Here is a 22,086-nt window from a genome sequence, read left to right on the forward strand (position 1 = left end):
GTAGAGCAGGAATATTTGGGGTAGAAGTGGATGATGGGAGGGTGTTGATCCGAGGGGATGGAGCAGGAATTTTGGGATGCAAGTGGGAGGGGTACCCATAGGGGGAACCTCAAAAACTTGATCCGAGGAGATGGAGCAGGAACATTTGTATTATTGATATTGAGAAAAAGTTGATCCAAGGAGATGTAGCAGGAATATTTGGGGTGGAAGTGGGTGGTGGGAGGGGTACCATAGGGGAAACCCAAAAACTTGATCCGAGGAGATGGAGAGCACAAGAAAATGAAATTCAAAAAAATTTCAAATAAATCGGAAAAAAATTCGGGGAGCAGGGGCGATCCGGACGACGCTGCAGAAGGCACTGCAGAAGGCGCGGGCGAGGGCACGGGCGGGTGTGGGCAGAACCTGGGCGGGCGGGCGCGTGGGCGCGAGGGTGCAGCGTGGAAGGAGTTCGCTCATAGGAGACCGCTGAGAGGAGGAAGCCACTCTGGCATAGGCCTTTTCGAGAGGAAGCCACTCTGGCATTTTCCCTACTACTAGTATAACACCAGGCATATCTCCTGAAGCGCACATCAACCAAATAACGACTGAAGCATATGGGCGCCTAGCAAACCTAAGAACAGCATTCCACCATCTTAATCAGGAATCGTTCAGGACCCTGTACACTGTGTACATTAGGGGCATATTGGAGTATGCGGCATCGGTTTGGAATCCACATCTAGCCAAGCATGTAAAGAAACTAGAGAAAGTGCAAAGGTTTGCAATAAGACTAGTCCCAGAGCTAAGGGGTATATCCTACGCGGAGAGGTTAAGGGAAATTGACCTGACGACACTGGAGGACAGGAGAGATAGGGGGGACATGATAACGACATATAAAATACCGAGAGGAATTGACATGGTGGACAGAGACAGAATGTTCCAGAGATGGGACACAGCAACACGGGGACACAGTTAGAAATTGAAGACACAGATGAATCACAGGGATGTTAGGAAGTATTTCTTAAGTCACAGAGTAGTCAGGAAGTGGAATAGTTGGGGAAGAGATGTAGTGGAGGCAGGGTCCATACATAGCTTTAAGCAGAGGTATGATAAAGCTCAAGGTGCAGGGAGAGTGACCCAGTAGTGGCCAGTGAAGAGGCAGGGCCAGGAGCTATGAATCGATCTCTGCAACCACAACTAGGTGAGTACACACAGAAGCCAAACTATAAAAAAGGGGAATACACAGGCATGAAGAATTTCCTACATGAGATCCAATGGGAAAGAGAATTGTGGGAAAATCAACAAACGAAATGATTGAATACGTGACCACGAAATGCAAAGAGGCAGAGGACAGGTTAGTTCTCAAGAGCAACAGAAATAATGGGAAAACCAGAGTGAGTCCTTGGTTTACCCAAAGGTGCAGAGAGGCCAAAACAAAGTGCGCAGGAGGATGAAAGAAATATAGAAGACAAAGGCCCAAGGAAAATAAGGAGATTAGTCAAAGAGCCAGAAACGAAAATGCACAGATAAGAAAGGAGGCCCAGCGGCAATTCAAAAATAACACAGCATGGAAGCCAAGTCTGACCCGAAGCTGTTATACAGCCACATCAGGAAGAAACCAATAGTCGAGGACAAGGTAACAAGGCTAAGGAAGGAAGGAAGGGAGCTCACAGGAAATGACAGAGAAGTTTGTGAAGAGCTCAGCATGAGATTTAAGGAAGTATTTTCAGTGGAGACAGAAAGGACTCTGAGAAATTGGAATGATGGGGTACACCAGCAAGTGCTTGACAAAATACACACAACCGAAGAGAAGGTGAAGAGGCTGCTGAGTAAACTATATACCTCAAAAGCTGTAGGACTGGACATCTCTCCATGGGTCCTGAGAGAGGGAGCAGAGGCACTGTGTATGCCACTGACAACGACCTTCAATACGTCTATCAAAGCAGGGTGACTACCTGAGGTGTGGAAGACAGCAAATGTAGTCCCAACTTTTAAGAAAGGAGACAAACACAGAGCATTAAATTATAGAACAGTGTCACTGACATGCATAATATGCAAAGTCATGGAGAAGATTATCAGGAGAAGAGTGGTGGAGCACCTAGAAAGGAATGAACTTATACACGACAACCAGCATGGTTTCAGGGAAGGGAAATCTTGTGTCACAAACCTACTGGAGTTTTACGACAAGGTCACAGAAGGCAAGAGAGGGGTGGATAGACTGCATTGTATTGGACTGTAAGAAGACTTTCGACACAGTTCCACACAAGAGATTAGTCAAAAGCTAGAGGATCAGGCAGGTATAATAGAAAAGGCACTGCAGTGGATCAGAGAATACCTGACAGTAAGCAACAACAAGTGATGACATGGTGTCAGAGTGGGCGCCTGTGACGAGCGGAGTTCCACAAGGGCCAGTTCTAGGATCAGTTCTGTTTCTGGTATATGTGAATGACATGACATAAGGGACAGATTCAAAAATGTGAAGCTGATGATTAGAATTCAATCGGATGAGGTTCAGGCAGGACTACAAAGGGATCTGGACAGGCTGCATGCCTGGTTCAGCAACTCGCTCTTAGTGTTTAACCCCACCAAGTGCAAAGTCATGAAGACTGGGGAAGGGCAAAGAAAACTGCAGAGGGAGTACAGGCTAGGGGGCCAAAGACTGAAACCTCACTCAACGAAAAGGATCTTGGGGTGAATATAATACCGAGCATATCTCCAGAGGCACATATCAACCAAATAACTGCTGCAGCATATATGCGCCTGTCAAACCTAAGAAAGGCGTTCTGACACCTTAGTAGGGAATCGTTGAGACCTTGTACACCATGTACATCAGGCCCATATTGGAGTATGCAGAGCAGTTTGGAACTCACACCTGGTCAAGCGCGCCAAGAAATTAGAGAGTGTGCAAAGATTTGCAACAAGACTAGTCCCAGAGCTAAGGGGAATGTCCTACGAGAAGAGGTTAAAGGAAATCAACCTGACGACACTAGAGGACAGGAGGGATAAGGGTTACGTGATAGCAACATGTAAACACTGTGAGGAATTGACATGGTGGATAGGCACAGGATGTTTGAAAGATGAGACACAGCAACAATGGGTTACAATTAGAAGTTGAAGACTCAGATGAGTCACAAATACTAGGAAGTATTTCTTCGGTCACAGAGTTGTCAGGAAGTTGAATAGTCTGGAGAGTGATATAGTGGAGACAGGATCCATACATAGCTCCCAGAGGAAGTGTGATAAAGCTCATGGCACAGGAAGAGAGAGGACCTAGTAGCGACCATCGAAGAGGCGGTGCCCGGGGCTATGATTCGACCCCTTGAACCACAATTAGGTAAGTACACAAAATAAATAAATAAATAAATATATATATATATATATATATATATATATATATATATATATATATATATATATATATATATATATATATATATATATATATATATACATATAAAATGTCTTGCGATTTTGACTTAAATAGCAATGCTCTTCTTGCCGAATAATTTCGCGAAAATCATTCTGGACATAACGAGTAAAAAATATACTTCATTGTGTTTGCTCATTATTAAATTATTGTAAACTTAACTAAGATATATATAGCTGGATAAGGCTAAATTAAATAGGGTTTGTTATAATAAGGTTAAGTAAGTTTTCTAAAGTTCTTTTGTACAAAATTATTCATTTTTCCTTTAACATAAATGAAAAAATATGTCTTCAAAAGTATGAGAAAATTAATTTATATGAGTTCTTGCTAATTGACCAGTTTTACCTATTAGGCACTATATATATATATATATATATATATATATATATATATATATATATATATATATATATATATATATATATATATATGTATATACATATATATATACACTTAGGTCACACTACACATACATGTACACGTTAATTTATACACACTCACCTGAGTTTTCTTTGATTTTATCTTAATAGTTCTTGTTCTTATTGCTTTTCCTTTTATATTCATTGAGAAGTGGAATAAGAATCTTTCCTCCGTAAGCCATGCGTGTTGTAAAAGTCAACTAAAATGCCCGGAACAATGGACTAGTAACCCCTTTTCCTGTAATAATTACAAAAATGACAAAGAAGAAAACCCTCGAAGTGGATGTTTGAATGTGCGTGGATGTTGTGCAAATGATAAAAAAGAGATGATTGTGGATGTTATGAATGAGAAGAAGTTGGATGTCCTGGCTTTAAGTGAAACAAATCTGAAGGGGGTGGGAGAGTTTCAGTGGGGAGGAATATATGGGATTAGGTCAGGGGGTTTCAAATAGAGTTAGAGCTAAAGAAGGAGTAGCAATAATGTTGAAGGATAAGTTATGGCAGGAAAAGAGGAAATATAAATGTATAAATTCAAGGATTATTTGGAGTAAAATAAGGGTTGGATGTGAAAAGTGGGTTACAGTAAGCGTTTATGCACCTGGAGAAGAAAGAAGTGTAGAGGAGAGAGATTTTGGGAAATGTTGAGAGAGTTCATGGGGAGTATTGAACCAAGTGTGAGAGTACTTGTGGTTGGGGATTTCAATGTTACACTAGGTAAAAATGTTGTGGAGGGAGTAGTAGGTAAATCTGGTGTGCCAGGGGTAAATGTGAATGCGGAGCTTTAATTGAGCTATGTGTAGAAAAAGGTTTGGTAATAAATAATACATATTTTAGGATGAAGAGAATAAATAAGTATACAAGGTATGATATGGCAAGTAATGATAGTAGTTTGTTAGATTATGTATTGGTGGATAAAAGGTTGATGGGTAGGCTCCAGGATGTTAGGTAAGACACATATGCAACAGTTAGGTATCTTTATTATGAAACGTTTCGCCTACACAGTAGGCTTCTTCAGTCAAGTACAGAAAAGTTGATAGAAGCAGAAGATACTTGAAGACGATGTAATCAGTCCATCACCCTTAAAGTTTTGAGGTGGTCAGTCCCTCAGTTTGGAGAAGAGCATTGTTCCATAGTATGAAACAATATGGAGAAGAAGTGACAGGATGGAACTTTTATAGCGCCAAGAGGTGAGACGTAGGCCACTAGGAGAGGTAAGAACTCAGATGTCTCAAATCCAGCCCCTCTCACTAGTGGAAGTAGTCGAAGTTGATTGCAGGTCTGTACCAAGATACCCTTGTGTTGCAGTGTCTGACAGATTGAACATCAAAACGTTTCATAATAAAGATACCTAACTGTTGCATATGTGTCTTACCTAACAACCTGTCGGTATTTTATACCATTTTGATGTTCAGGCTCCAGGATGTACATGTTTATAGAGGGGTAACTCACATATCGGATCATTATTTAGTTGTGGCTACAGTTAGAGTAAGAGGTAGATGGGACGAAAGGAAAATGGCAACAACAAGTAAGAGAGAGGTGAAATTGTATAAACTAAGGGAGGAGAAAGTTAGGGTGAAATATAAGCAACTATTGGTAGAAAGATGGACTAGTGCAAGTATGAGTAATGGAGGGGTTGAAGAGTGCTGGAATAATTTAAAAAATGCAGTATTAGAATGTGGGGCAAAAGTTTGTAGTTATAGGAGAGTGGATGCAGGAGGAAAGAGGAGTGATTGGTGAAACGATGAAGCAAAGGGGGTGATAAAAGAGACAAAGGTAGCTTATGAGAGGTTTTTACAAAGCAGAAGTGTTATAAGAAGAGTAGAGTAAATGGAGAGTAAAAGAAAGGTGAAGAGAGTCCAAAAGGAGAGCAGATGATAGAGTTGAAAAGGCACTGTCAAGAAATTTTGATGAAAATAAGAAAAAAATTTATGGTGACATAAACAAGTTAAGAAAGGCTAAGGAACGAACGATGTTAGTAGATGGGAAGCTGGAGGTATTGCGTAGATGGCAGGAATATTTTGAGGAACTTTTAAATGTCGATGAAGAAAGGGAGGCGGTAATTTCATGCACTGGCCAGGGAGGTATAACATCTTTGAGGAGTGAAGAAGAAAACGATGTGAGTGTGGGGGAGGTGCGTGAGGTATTACATAGAATGAATGGCTTTAGAGCGGGTAAGGGATGTGTAGATCAAGTGTTTACATTGAAGCATATATGTGAACAGTATTTAGATAAAGGTAGGGAAGTTTTCATGGCATTTATGGATTTAGAAAATACATATGATAGAGTGGATAGGGGAGCAATGTGGCAAATGTTGCAAGTATATGGAATAGGTAGTAAGTTACTAAATGCTATAAAGAGCTTTTATGAGGATAGTGAGGCTCAGGTTAGGGTGTGTAGAAGAGAGGAAGAATACTTCCCGGTAAAAGTAGGTCTTAGACAAGGATGTGTAATGTCACCATGGTTGTTTAATATATTTATAGATGGGGTTGTAAAAGAAGTAAATGCTAGGGTGTTGGGGAGAGGGGTGGGATTAAATTATGGGGAATCAAATACAAAATGCGAATTGACACAGTTACTTTTTGCTGATGATACTGTGCTATTGGGAGATTTTTAAGAAAAGTTGCAAAGGTTAGTGGACGAGTTTGGGAGGGTGTGTAACGGTAGAAAGTATAAAGTGAACATAGGTAAGAGTAAGGTGATGAGGGTATCAAATTATTTAGACAAAGAAAAATTGGATATCACATTGGAGAAAGGGAGTATGGAAGAAGTGAATGTTTTCAGACATTTGGGAGTTGACGTGTCGGTGGATGGGTTTGTGAAGGAGGAGGTCAACCATAGAACTGATGAAGGAAAAAAGGTGAGTGGTGCATTGAGGTATATGTGGAGACAAAAAAAATAACGTTGTCTATGGAGGCAAAGAAGGGAAAGTATGAAAGTATAGTGGCACCAACACTCTTATATAGTGTGAAGCTTGGGTTGTAAATGCTGCAGCCAGGAGGCAGTTGGAGGCAGTGAAGATGTCCTGTCTAAGGGCAATGTGTGGCGTAAATATTATGCAGAAAATTAGGAGTGGGGAAATTAGGAGGTGTGGAATTAATAAAAGTATTAGTCAGAGAGCTAAAGAGGGGTTGTTGAGGTGGTTTGGTCATTTAGAGAGAATGAATCAAAGTAGAATGACATGGAGAGTGTATAAATTTGTAGGGAAGGAAGGCGGGTTAGAGGTCGTCCTCGAAAAGTTTGGAGGGAGGGGGTAAAGAAGGTTTTGTGGGTGAGGGGCTTGGACTTCCAGCAAGTGTGCGTAAGCATGTTAGATAGGAGTGAATGGAGACGAATGGTTTTTAGATCTGGCGAGCTGTTGGAGCGTGCGCAGGGTAATATTTAGTGAAGGGATTCAGGGAAACTGGTTATTTTTATATAGCCAGTCTTGAGTCCTGAAAATGGGAAGTACAATGCCTGCACTTTTAAGGAGGGGTTTGGGATATTGGCAGTTTGGAGGGATATGTTACATATCTTTATATATGCTTCTAAACTGTTGTATCTGGGCGCCTCTGCAAAAACAGTGATTATCTATGAGTGAGGTGAAATTGTTGAATGATGATGAAAGTATTTTCTTTTTGGGACACCCTGCCTCGGTGTAAGACGACCAACTTGTTGGGCAAAAATATATAAAAACATATATAAACATATATATATATATATATATATATATATATATATATATATACATATATATATATATACATTATAACCACGAACGAGTGGTATTGATGAATAACAACATTGCGCTAGCCAAGGATTCGAACCCATGTTGTACTGACCTGTCTCATGGTAAGCGAGAACCGCATGACGCTTTAAACTACAGGACCACCCAACCCTGTGGTTTAAAGCGTCGTATGGTTCTCGCTTACCATGAGGCAGGCCAGTACAACATGGGTTCGAATCTTTGGCTAGCACAGTGTTGTTATTGATATATATATTTATATATATAGATATGTATGTCTGTATGTATGAAGACTAACAGTCTGATCTTCAGGTGATGCAGAGAGACGGTGGTTGTCTAGCAGGGCTGTACAATGGCAGAATATGTACCTCCCGGTCCACGCGAACAAGACCAGCGCATGTGGCCAGGCGTTGACAACACTGATGAACTTCAACGAGACCTGGGCTCTCAGAAGTAAGCGCACCGATGTTATGTTCCAGAACTAAATCATTATTCGCACTATACCAGAATATACCTTGAGTTACTCTTTTACTCTTTTCTGAATATGAAATCGTGTGAAGTTTCATTAATATGAGTGAAGGCAAAGGTACAAGATGCAAAATAACCTTTCCTTACGATAACATTTCGCTCTGTGTAGAGCGTCCATGGTAAGTTACGTACAGAGCGAGACATTGTCTCTAAAGCTTATTCGGTGCTACTTTAGCATGCGGCTTACCGCAGTATTCGTAGTCTTCCCTGTGAACTCACTTTTAACTTGGGGTCTACTTTTTATGTTATAATTTTTTTTACCTGTGTTGACCTTTTTTTTTACCTAACTTAACCTAACCTAACTGTAGACTGCTCGCTAAAGTGTAAATGAGGTTTTTTTATATTTTATTTAAAACAGCGCATACAAAAGACATGTATGTTAAACACAGCGCAAATATGGCAATATGAGAACAATGTTACCTGGTTACCTGGAGGTTATTCCGGGGATCAACGCCCCCGCGGCCCGGTCCATGACCAGGCCTCCCGATGGATCAGGGCCTGATCAACTAGGCTGTTGCTGCTGGCCGCACGCAGTCCAACGTACGAGCCACAGCCCGGCTGATCCGGCACTGACTTTAGGTATCTGTCCAGCTCTCTCTTGAAGGCAGCCAGGGGTTTATTGGCAATTCCCCTAATGCTTGATGGGAGGCTGTTGAACAGTCTTGGGCCCCAGACACTTATGGTGTTTTCCCTTAGTGTGCCAATGGCGCCTTTACTTTTTATTGGGGGCATTTTGCATCGCCTGCCCAGTCTTTTACTTTCGTAGGGAGTGATTTCTGTGTGCAGATTTGGGACCATTCCTTCCAAGATTTTCCAAGTGTAGATTATGATATATCTCTCCCTCCTGCGTTCCAACGAGTACAAGTCAAGTGCTTCCAAGCGTTCCCAGTAGTTAAGGTGCTTGACAGAACTTATACGTGCAGTAAAGGATCTCTGTACACTCTCTAGATCTGCGATTTCACCTGCTTTGAATGGAGATGTTAAGGTACAGCAGTATTCCAGCCTAGAGAGAACAAGTGATTTGAAAAGGATCATCATGGGCTTGGCATCTCTCGTTTTGAACGTTCTCATTGTCCATCCTATCATTTTCTTTGCACGTTGTGATCCTTGAAAGTGAGATCCTCAGACATTACTACTCCCAGGTCCCTTACATTATTTTTCCGCTCTATTGTATGGCCAGAGTCTGTAGTATACTCTATTCTAGTTATTATCTCCTCCAGTTTTCCATAACGGAGTAGCTGGAATTTGTCCTCATTGAACATTATATTGTTTACCGTTGCCCACTGGAAAACTTTGTTTATATCTTCTCGGAGATTAACCGCGTCCTCAGCAGATGACAGCCTCATGCAGATCCTAGTATCATCCGCAAAGGATACGGTGCTGTGATGTATATCTTTGTCTATGTCTGATATGAGGATAAGGAATAAGATGGAGGTGAGTGCTGTGCCTTGTGGAACAGAGCTCTTCACTATGGCAGCCTCCGATTTAACTCTGTTGACCACTACTCTGTGTTCGATTTGTTAGGAAGTTGAAGATCCATCTCCCCACTTTCCCAGTTATTCCTTTAGCACGTATTTTATGGGCTATTACGCCATGATCGCATTTGACAAATGCTTTTGCAAAGTCTGTGTATATTACATCTGCATTCTGATTTTCTTCCAGTGCATCCAAGGCCATATCATAGTGATCCAGTAGTTATGAGAGGTATTACAACCCAGGAATCCAAATGGCCTGTTATCCCGGGTGTAATGGGAGCAAAATAAACACAGCAGAAAAAGTTTAGACTTATATTATCCTTCACCAATTTAGAACAGCAATATGTACACTATGTACAGTGATAAGTATAGTGCACTCCACGGTAAGCAAGGCAGAAAATAGAAGCCACAAGATAGCAGACCGTGCTTCAACCAGCTCTAGAATGGGAATGACAAGGGCAGACAGGAGAGTGGTACCCACATAACCTCTGCGATTGCCAAAACCATCTTATTGGCTAAAACCTGGTCACTAGTTGAACGACGGGGCCCATCATCAACTCTTAGCAACCTGGTTTGCTGGTTGGGGGAGATAGCCTGTAAATGAGGGTGTGTACATGCGCCGAATAAAGGTTACATACTCTTTGCATGCCACACCCCCACCCCGAGAAGGCTCAGGATTAGGCTGCCACCTCCCAGTGGTAACCGTGCCGCCATGGCACAAAATAATGGGACCGCCTTTCCTCTCCACCATCCAACTCTTAGATATAGCTCAGCTTTTCTCGTGGCAAAAAGCCAAACCCTAAACTCAAAGTGAGACAGCAGTCAGTCAGGCTAGCATAGGTCCAAGATACAGGCGGACGGTAGCCCGCATCCCCTCACTAAAAAAAAAAACCCACATCAGGGGATAAAAAAAAGAGCGTGAAAAGGGGTTACCACAAATAATATAACATCCTAACCTAAATAAATAAAATTATTAGACTCTAGATAATGAGTCCGTCATCACATTTTCTTTGCCGGCAATATATTTAATTCTGAGTGAGTATGGTTGCAGTCTTAGCGTCCAGCGCATGAGCCTTGTGTTGTGGTTCTTCATGGCTTGGAGATATACTAGAGGATTGTGATCACTGTAGACTGTGACCACCTGCGATGTCTGGCCCACATAAACATCGAAATGCCTAGGAAACGTTGAAGAGATTTCCTATCATGAGGAACTGGATAATCTTTAATAGCAAGAACTTTAGCAAGTTTAGGTGCAACTTTACCACTACCTGCTTCATGGCCTAGAAAAGTGACAGTGGCCTGGCCAAAGGAAGATTTAGATAAATTAACTGTTAAATGGGAACTCTGAAAGGTCTCAAAAAGAGCCTTAAGTCTTAGTAGGTGTTGATCCCAAGTATCAGACACCACAACAATATCATCTAGGTACGCTGCCGTGCCTTCAAGTCCTTTAATAGCCTGATGGATAAGTTTCTGGAATGAAGAGGGGGAATTTTTCATTCCGAAGGGGATAACTGTGTATTGATAATGACCTCCTGGAATTACGAAGGCAGATATTTCCTTCGCCTTATCCGTTAAAGGTACCTGATAGTAACCTTTAAGGAGATCTAACTTGGACACAAAAGTAGCCTTACCCACAAAGTCAATTACGTCATCCAGACGAGGAAGAGGGTAATCATCTGTAATTGTGACCTCATTCACCTTACGGTAGTCTGTACACATACGAAACCCTCCATCAGCCTTCTTCACAAGGATGCACGGTGAAGCCCTTGGACTAGATGACTCCTCCACTAAACCATGCTTTAACAAAAATTCTACTTCCTGCTGAAGTAGCCTTTGCTTTTCAGGATTAGCTCTGTAGGGGGAGAGTTTAATTGGTTTAGAGTCTCCCACATCTACATCATGGTAACCTAACGTACATTTTTTCGGCACATCCGAAAAAATATTAGGATATGACTGTAGAAGCTCAGTTAAATTTGTTGCTTGTGTTTCAGATAATCCCTCCATTAAAGGGCTAGGATCCTTGAGGAGGACAGAATTTGAAAGTTTAATATTAATTTCAGAGATAAAGTGCAAAGAATCAGAGTCGTCCTCAGAGGTAGAGGACAGAGTCATTACTGCAACTTTATCTGGTGTATGAAAAGATCTTAATTGATTGATGTTGTAAATTTTAATTTTTGAGGTCTTATCAATGGGAGCTACAACATAATTTACATCAGATAATCTACTTACAATCTGCATAGGTCCCGTAAATCTAGCTTTCAAGGTGTGGCCAGGTATAGGTTCCTGCACCAACACCTTGTCTCCTGGATGGAAGGAGCGGAATTTTGCACTTCTGTCATACCTCTGTTTCATCTTACTTTGAGCTGTCTTTAGGTTAGCCTTGGCTAACTGACGTGCCACCTGCAACCTTGAAGACGGGTTGCAGAGTGTTGAGCTAACGTCTTCTCCCATCCATCCTTCTTTGAGCACCCGAAGAGGACCTCGTACATTGTGCCCAAAGATCAGCTCAAACGGACTATACCCTGTAGACTCTTGCACCGTCTCTCGTACTGAGAACAGCAACAAACGTAGTGATTCATCCCAGTCTGTAGGAAAGTGCATGCAAAAAGTTCTCACCATTGTTTTTAACGTCTGATTGAATCTTTCCAAGGCGCCTTGGGACTGAGGATGATAGGCAGTGGATAAGTTGTGGATTATCCCTAACCTAGTTAATACTTCCCTAAATGCTTTGGCAGTAAAGTTAGTACCTTGATCACTTTGAATAGTTTTAGGAATGCCAAAACAAGAAATGAATTTGGTTAAAGCTTTGAGAATAGCTTTAGTATTAATACTACGCATGGGAATTGCTTCAGGATATCTGGTTACTTTATCCATAATCGTAAATAAATATTGATTTCCAGACTTTGACCTAGGTAGTGGACCTACACAATCTATAATTAAATCTACAAAAGGTTCTCCATCAGCAGGTATAGGTTGGAGAGGTGCAGGTTTAATGGAATGTCCAGGTTTCCCTACTTGCTGACATTCTCGGCAACACCTAATATGATTCTTCACATCTTTCTTTAATTTTGGCCAATAAAATTCTTTTGTGATTCTATACAAGGTTTTGGTAATTCCTAAGTGACCTCCTAATGAAGTATTATGAGCTATATTTAATATTTGAGGTCTAAACTTGGTTGGAACCACTAACCTGTCATACAATTGCCGGCCCTCTATCTCCTTACCAGTCTCAGTGCAGATCAAATAATCATTCTTAAGCTCATACTAGACCGGATGACCCAAAGAGGATTTACCCATAGCTGCCTGAAAAGCGAATTTTAAAGAAGGGTCCTTTCGTTGTTCCTCCCGGAAGGACAGTCCCTCGGGCATGGAAACAGAGACATCTGGCAATCCTGCAACCTGGGAATAGGAAGGCTTCATCGGGGTCTGTTCACTTGATTTACGAGGCTCCGGCCGGTGTGCCTCATAAAACAACGTGGCTATTCCGAGATCGGAGTCGTCCAAGGATAGGTCAACATTCTCTCCAGACAACCCTTGGGATGTTGCCCGAGTTATGGCGAACACCGGAGAAGAATTACTCATTATAGGTTCAGGACACGCACTAACAGTAGTAATGTTATTACCCAGTAATAACATGGCATCTTTCATGGGGAATCCTTTTGAGACACCTACAGTCAAGTACCCAGTGTAATATTTGCACTGTACATGAATTATATGCAAAGGGACAGAATATATAGCTCCTCCAAATGCTTCTAATAAAACAGAGGAATTCAAGGAAGTGTTCTCTGAAAGGGGTAATATTCCTTCTCTTACAAGTGAGCAATATGCTCCAGTATCTCTAAAGGTCTTTACTTCAGTTGTTTCTGAGTTTTCCTGAAGGGAAATAAGACTTGCAATAATAAGGGGCCATACCTTTTTCTACTTGTCTAGGGGACATGTTACTCGGGATATTAGAGATTTTCCCAATGGGTTGGGGTTTGTGGGGGCAGTTGGGACGGATATGACCTACTTTGTTACAGAGGAAGCAGACGACAGGCTTGCCCTTTACTCCCTGCGGACGTTGCAAATGGTGTCGTTCTGGCTGGTGTCTCTCTGGATACTGTTGTCGAGATGCACCCTGTTGAGTAATTTGTCTCTCACCAGGTGGACCATAAGTTGAGAAGCGTGGCTCACCAGGTGACTTAGTTGGCTGACGCAGACGTTCTCCCTCCGGCTGGCACTTCATTCTCCAAGGTTGACGATCTCTGCTCATGCCAGGGTGTTGAAAAGAGAGACGGGACCGCTCGGACAAGGAGCGGTTAGTTTCGAAGGTATCAGCCAACCTGGCTGCCTCCAATGCAGTGTTTAAGTCACGATCCTGCAGAAAGACTCGAACCTCTGGTCCCACAGACTCCAGCAGGTTATCAATCAGAATAAGCTGTACCAGCTCCACAAAGGTAGAGACACCACTTGCTTTATACCAGCTGGTAAAAGCTTTGGTTTGCTGTCTCATAAAGTCCACTAGGGATTGACCAAGCTGTCGTCTGCCCAGCTTAATTTTTTTTTTATATTTGGCTGGGATACATGTATATGCTCCCAATACTGTGGTCTTCACTACTTGATAATCAGAAAATTCAGCGTCATTTAATACTGACGTAAATTCCTGTGCCTTACCCAATAATGCTGTATGAACCAACGATGCCCAATGCTGTTCCGGCCACCTCAAGGCTCGAGCCTGATTTTCGAAGCTTTCGAAAAATTGTTCTGGTTCGGCCTCATTGAAGCGGGGAACAAGCTGTACTGCTTTTTGTAAACTAAAATTATTTACAGAATGCGAAAACTGCCTCCTTTCTCTTTCCCTATCAAATTCTTCCCTTGCGAATGCTCTGTTCCCTAGTTTGCTCAAGATTGATTTTTACCAGCTGAAGTGCCAAAGACGCTGATTCACCTTGAGACAACCCAGCTGCACTATACTGACCATTTTGCTCCGTAGGTGTATTATCTTCCTCCTGCGAGAACATAGTAGTTTTTGCCCTAGCTCCCGTAGAGGGAGGAGTCTGATGTGCGATCTCTTCTTCTATAAGTTTGTCAGCAATCAGTGAACGCAGTTGCGCAGCTGTGAGAGTGCGTTTGTATTTAATGCCAATGGAACGAGCAATTTGCCAACAACGCTGTAGGGACAATTTAGGTAGGTTATGCAAAGTATACGCCGACACCAGACGTCTGACTCGTCTAGGTGGCATAAGTTATTCGCTATGCACAGTACGATTGCAGAATACCCCAACGTAACACGTTAATTTGCAGGACACGCTTAGATATGTACAGTACGATTGCAGAATACGTATACAAGCAAAGCCGACTGCAAAATTCTCCACACCGAACAGGCTAGTAACAACTGACACGCAAAATTTGTAAAGCAATGCCAGACATCCACACTGTTCTATAAGATTGACCGTAGCGAAGCGAGCACACAGAACAAGCTAGTAGCGAGCTGTTGAACGATCACACAATAGCAAGGCTGACCATAACAGTAACTGACATGCAAAATTTGTAAAGCGTAGGCAAAGCTAATGCAATGCCAGACAGCAAGCTGCACAATGTTCCTGCTACGAGCTTCACCCTAAGCTCAACCATTTCTCTAAGTCCAACTCCAGCTCTCGGACAGGCTACCCATATTACAACCCAGGAATCCAAATGGCCTGTTATCCCGAGTATAATGGGAGCAAAATAAACACAGCAGAAAAAGTTTAGACTTATATTATCCTTCACTAGTTTAGAACAGCAATATGTACACTATGTACAGTGATAAGTATAGTGCACTCCACGGTAAGCAAGGCAGAAAATAGAAGCCACAAGATAGCAGACCGTGCTTCAACCAGCTCTAGAATGGGAATGACAAGGGCAGACAGGAGAGTGGTACCCACATAACCTCTGCGATTGCCAAAACCATCTTATTGGCTAGAACGTGGTCACTAGTTGAACGACGGGGCCCCATCATCAACTCTTAGCAACCTGGTTCGCTGGTTGGGGGAGATAGCCTGTAAATGAGGGTGTGTACATGCGCCGAATAAAGGTTACATACTCTTTGCATGCCACAAGAGGCAAAAGCGACCTACCCTGAACCCATGTTGCCCTGGATTGTGCAGATTTTGGGAATCCAGGTCATTTGCAATCCTGCTTCTCAGCACTCTTTCAAAGATTTTTATGATGTGGGACGTCAGAGCTATTGGTCTATAGTTCTTAGCTAATGCTTTGCTGCCATCTTTATGGAGTGGGGCTATATCCGTTGTTTTAAGTGACTGTGGAATTTCACCCATGTCCAAGCTCCTCCTCTATAGTGTACTTAGGGCACATGAGAGGGGTTTCTTGCAGTTCTTAATGAAAACAGAGTTCCACGAGCCTGGGCCCGGGGCTGAGTGCATGGGCATGTTGTCAAATGGCTTTTTCGAAATCTATCGGAGTTAGGGTAATGTCGGAAATCTGGCACACATTTATGGAGTTTTGAGGCTCATTCATGAAGAAATCATTTGGGTCGTCGATCCTCAGACAGATTAGTGGTTCACTAAACACAGAGTCGTACTGGGATTTCAATATTTCACTCATTTCCTTGTTGTCATCTGTGTAAGTCCCATCCTGTCTGAGTAAGGACCCGATACTAGATGTGGTATTTGCCTTGTTTTTGGCATATGAAAAGAAATATTTTGAATTTCTTTCAATTTCACTAATAGCTTTAAGCTCATACTGTCTCTCCTGGTTCCTGTAAGAGTCATTTAACTTAAGTTCAATAGTTTCCACTCAAATGGTCAGTGCCTCCTTTCGTGTATCAGATATTCTAGCACTTCTGAGGAGGTCAGTGACTCTTCGTCGTCTTCTGTAGAGGGATCGTCTTTCTCTTCGATTAGGTTGTGATCAGAATTAGTTGTTTTTGATATTCTTATGTCTCTTATCAGGTCCTCATTATTTGTGAAGATAAGGTCAAGTGTGTTTTCTAGTCTTGTTGGCTCCACTATCTGCTGGCTTAAGGTGTGTTTATCACAAAGACTTAGTATCTTATGTATGTGTGACCTTTCATCTGCACTACCTCCGGGGATTATTTCAGCTATAACATTATTTGTTACATTCTTCCATTTTGTATGCCTTAGGTTGAATTCACCAAGCAGTAAGATGTTTGGGGATGGAGCTGGAAGGTTTTCCAGACAGTAATCAATTTTCAGTAGCTGTTCCTTGAGCTGTTGTGAGGTTGCATCTGGTGGCTTATATACAACCACAATGGCTAGGTTTTGATTCTCGATCTTTATTGATAGAACTTCAACTACATCATTTGTGGTGTTCAGCAACTCCGTGCAGATGAGGGACTCTTTGACATACAGGCCAAGCTCCCCTTGTTGCCTGTTCATTCTGTCACATCTAAAAAGGTTGTAACCACTTATCCATATTTCACTGTCAAAGTGATCTTTTGTGTGAGTCTTTGTGAAGGCTGCAAACATTGCATTAGACTCCTCTAGAAGTCCACTGATAAAAGGTATTTTGTTGTTGGTGGATGGCTTAAGGCCCTGTATATTAGCAAATATGAACGAGGTTGTATTCTGTGTTTGTTGGGAGGATTTTGTTATTGGCATCAGTAGTTGTAATTCTGGAGGGCCATGGGTGGCCACTGGCTGTGCCTCCAGTCCAGCAAGGCTCCCAGGTGGTGGACTACTTTTGTTATTTCCTTCCATTTTCTTTTTTCATTTCCTGCCACTAAAAAATCACCTGGAGTTGGGATGTCGAAGCTACTATTGTTTGTCTTCTGGGGTCTGTGCCTCGTTGTTCCTTTTAGATGGTATGCAGGGCAGTCGATGTTTTAACACTGCTTCTGGAGGACCGAGGAGTGACACATTTTTGGGTGAAAGAAAGTACAGGAAGAAGAACGACACACTCCTTTAGATATTCCATGTTTACAGATGCCCCAAGCATAATATTTGCACAAATTCACCTTTGGTTGAGAATTGTTGGGAGGTGTGTTGTCAATTTCTGCAGGTTCTGGGACTGCACTATAATCCTCAGTATCCAAGCCAGGGCCACCCTGTCCTGGATTCCATCTACTTACCTCAGTAGAGGATGAAGGAGGAGACTCCTCTCCAACCTCTGTACTGTGGGCCACTGTCTTGTGCAATGATGGTTGTATATTTACGGTTTTAGTGGTGGTTGTGGTAGGGTCCCTAGTAGAGTCTGGGCTGGCAGTGAGGCTGGGGGCTGGGTCTGAGTCAGCACTGGGGCTGGGGGCTGAGCCTGGGCCAGCACCAGCACTGTGGGTATTAGTGCTATGTCTGGGGGAGCCTGGGCCAGCATCAGCACTGTGGGTATTAGTGCTATGACTGGGGGATGGGTCTGGTTTAGCACTATGTGGGTGACTAGATAGTTTCGAGTCATCTTTTGTGGTATGGGCATTCTGCATTTTTCGATACACTATCTCTTGCTCCCATGTTTTATATATTTTTGGTAGACTATCCAAGAGGTCATCTTGGTTTTCTTGATTATTTTTATCATTTATTACTCTCCTTAGTACCTTTCTGATACCTGCCCAAAGTTCTACATCTTTATTGCACAACCAGAAGCACCTTGCTAGTTCGAGGTCATTTTTTGAGGCTGTATTTAGTCTAGTACAAGAGATATGGTGTTTGGAAGAGCATAGGTTGCATGTGATTCTGGATTTCCTTCCAAGGATTTTTTTACATGTCCCACAGATATGCTGTGCTGACATCCTGTCTGTATCCTACTACACTCTGTATGCCACGGAAGAAAACTGATTTCCACTTTACCTTTCTCTTGCTGGTGCCAGTAATATGCAAGATGTATTTATACGAACCAAGTTTGCAGTATGTGGGTGGTGGTGTAGGGTGGGTGGTGGGTGTGAGCCGGGCAGGACTTACCCACACTGCCACACTTCACTATTATTTTTATTATTATTATTATTATTATTATTATTATTATTATTATTATTATTATTTAATTTCCTTTTATGTAGTGCTGTACACTGTTTATCTCAAGGATATACACTGTATTCTTTCAAAATACACTTTTCACTGCGCTATACTGGGATCATTGTTTTATTATTTACACAGCAGCTAGGCCTACGCTAACTTTCCCCTACACTTCTATGGAAAAGTTTATTTCCTGTTTAGTAGAGGTAACGGTTGTATGCTCAATTTATGTATGCTGTGATTCCCTGCACCTCAATGCTACCACCACTCGTTTTATCTCTTATGACTATAGTAATTACTCATCCGTTATTAACACTTCACTGGACCTCTGGCAATAGTTCGCTAGTGCCAGTCTTCACACCTCTCTAATAAATTACAAACACATACATTATAACTCTGAATATAATCGCACTTCATACACATTGTATTGGATCAACCCAACACAAACATATACAATGTACTGGATCACCCCGACACAAACATATACAATGTGCTGGATCACCCCGACACAAACATATACAATGTACTGGATCACCCCGACACAAACATATACAATGTACTGGATCACCCCGACACAAACATACAGGAGCATATATTTTCTCATAATGTGACGTCCACGGAAATATTTGTATTGTATTAATTAAAAACACCTTATACCATATACATAATACTATACATATTCCCATTGAATACAAATAACATGAACATACACCATACAATAAAAACACCACATAATAAGCACCATTATCACACATACTACTCACTGTTACATTACAGTCCACCATCCTACCACAATACCCTACCAAAAAAATATAAAAATAACATACGACCAATAAACATGTCTAACATATTACCATATTTTTACTTCATTGAATTCAATAAGCCAGCCCATGCTGCGGTCGTGCCAGCCCATGCTGCGGTCGTGCCAGCCCATGCTGCGGTCGTGCCAACCCATGCTGCGGTCGTGCCAACACACTCAATCTAACCAACAACTGGGCACACTTTTGGCACTGATAACAATTCTGACCCAAGATACGCAGTATAACAGTATCAGTACATATGTCTCTACGTATGTCTGGCACATTCGCCAGGTCCCGTGCGGTTAATCAACCACAAATCCCAACAATGAAATACAGACATTGTATAAATGCAACATATCCCCCAACCATTTCTCTCACCCAACGCCATGACGCAATAGGCCATGCAATCCACACAGAGCCAAAAACAGAATACACATTACAACACATGTTTCTATAGATTACCTTGCCATCCATTCCTAGGGAATAACAGCTCTCTCTCTATATGCACCACCACATTCACTCACACAACCACATTCACCACACTCACACATCACACTGAAACCACAGCAACACACCCCCTGTGCATACCCAACCCCGGAGGGGAGCCCGTTCCATCCCCTGAACCTCAACCCCCCCCCCCTTTCACAATGCTAACAACGCTCTCACATTCATACTACGATACCCCTCTGGGAAAGCCTGGTTCCAGCTACTTCCATGAATCCCCCTATTACAACACAACATTCTATAAATGGTCGCCGCTAACACCCTCTTGCGCACTTCCCAATCCCCTTTCCCTCTCATCGCCCAGGATACAAAAACAAAATCCGTAATTATATACGTGACTGTACGCTGCACAGACGCCTCCACGCCTCCCACATCCAGACTTAACTCCCTCAATAATGATATCCCTCCCCCCACCCTCCCCAGAACCTTACCCATCCATTCCCTGATACCCCCTAAATTATCACAAAAATACTCTACATGAAACACCGTCTCCCTATCCCCGCACACCCGACACTCCCCCTCCACCATCAATCTTCTTTCCCTAAGTGCAGCACCCAATGGCAGTATACCATGGATAAAACCAAACAATACCTCTCGCACCTTCAGTCGCATGCGCATCAACCGTAACCTCTCCCATATATCCTCCCACATATGCATACATCGGTAAATACCCTCAGCTTTCACGACCACCTTCGTCCCTACGGCACGCTCTAAAACACCCACCCGAACTTTAGTAGATTCCCGAACATGCAGCAACGCCTCACACACCCTCATCTCCGACCCTGCCCGCCACATTCTCACTTCTTCATGTAAATCATTCACGCCCCTTCCCTCACGTCCCTGCACATGGTGTAACCCCTACTTTAAATAAATATACTTGACTCTTAGCCGTAAATCAATCATCCCTAATCCCCCTCTGTTGACCGGCAGTGTAACCACACTCCTACTCAACCATTCTCACCCGGAACCCCATAGAAAATGGAAAATCCTCCTTAACAGCCTCGTAACATCCAGACCTGCTAAAGGATATACAGCTGCCACATGCCAGATTTTACTATATAACAACACATTCACAACAATCACACACTGATGTATTGTCAAATGAGTTGGTCTCAACCCATCCAATTGCCCCACCACTCCATCCACAACAAGTCCAGAATTAACCATCCTCGCCTCTCGCACTACCCATATATGCTATCCCACACACCTTTATCCTGTCCACCATATTCCAACGTATATCCCATCCCCAATCTCCTAAGACCAGCAATTTCGATTTCCCCACGTTCACTCTTAGACCAGTAACCCCCGCAAAACTATCAATAACATCCTCTACTGCATGTAAACTCCCCAATGTCCTCACGAGAATTGTCGTGTCGTCCACGTACCCTATTATTCCCTGCTCTCCACTCCCCACTCTTCTATCCACCCCCACACATGCTCCCATTGCTCTATAGAATGGGTCTTGTAAACAGGCAAACAACAATTGAGACAGGGGACAACCCTGCTTAATATCCAGACCCAAGGATACCCACTCACCCAGCTTCCAATTTATCTGTACACACACTCCCACCCCTTTGTACAAGGTCTCTGGCCAGCACACCACCTCCTCCCCGAAAACCTGCCTCCTTAATATGTACCACAACGCCTTACATTCCACACTATCATACACCACCTGCCAATCTAACACAAAGACACCTCCCCCTCGGACTCCCCTCCCAACCCTTCCACAAAATCCTTTATAATACCATGTCCATCATACATCGTCCTCCCAGTCACTCCACATTGTCCTCTCGCAACCACTCTATCCACCACACACTTCAACCTATTTCCCAGAATTTTTGCAAAAATCTTATAATCAGCACACAACAATGATATTGCCCTAAAGTCCCACACCGTGTCTTGTCTCTCACCTTTTGGTACTAAAGCTACAACTGCAGTCCCCTGCAATCCACCCATCCTCCCCTCCCTTTTCATCGTATTCACCAGTTTCACTAAGAAAGTCTTCAAAACACTCCAATGGCTCACATAAAACTCGCAGGGCAAGCCATCCAAACCCAGTGCCTTACCTCATGCCATCCCCTCCAAGGCCCTCCACACCTCCCCTTCTTCAATATCCCCCCAACGCCATGTGATCACTGTCACTTAGCACACAAGATACATTCTCCCCCAACCCCCCAAAAGCCCCCACATCCACCCTTGCACTCAGTAAATATCTTCCAAACCACCCATCCACATAATCACTCATCGCTTCCATTGTTCATTACTCCTGTCCCACCCTATACCCACATAAGTCC

At 42.7% G+C, this 22,086-nt stretch overlaps 1 protein-coding gene across 1 annotated transcript in view; it reads left to right on the forward strand.

The window, feature by feature from the left end:
• The window catches only part of LOC128692908 (O-acyltransferase like protein), a 235,800-nt gene that overhangs the window by 49,319 nt on the left and 164,395 nt on the right, over window positions 1-22,086 (forward strand). The window contains exon 2 of the mRNA XM_070081377.1: window positions 7,856-7,996. Coding sequence (XP_069937478.1) covers window positions 7,856-7,996 — 141 coding nt within the window. The remainder of the gene's footprint in view (window positions 1-7,855; window positions 7,997-22,086) is intronic.

The sequence above is a fragment of the Cherax quadricarinatus genome, chromosome 6 (assembly GCF_038502225.1).
Source record: "Cherax quadricarinatus isolate ZL_2023a chromosome 6, ASM3850222v1, whole genome shotgun sequence".
Lineage (NCBI taxonomy): Eukaryota > Metazoa > Arthropoda > Malacostraca > Decapoda > Parastacidae > Cherax > Cherax quadricarinatus.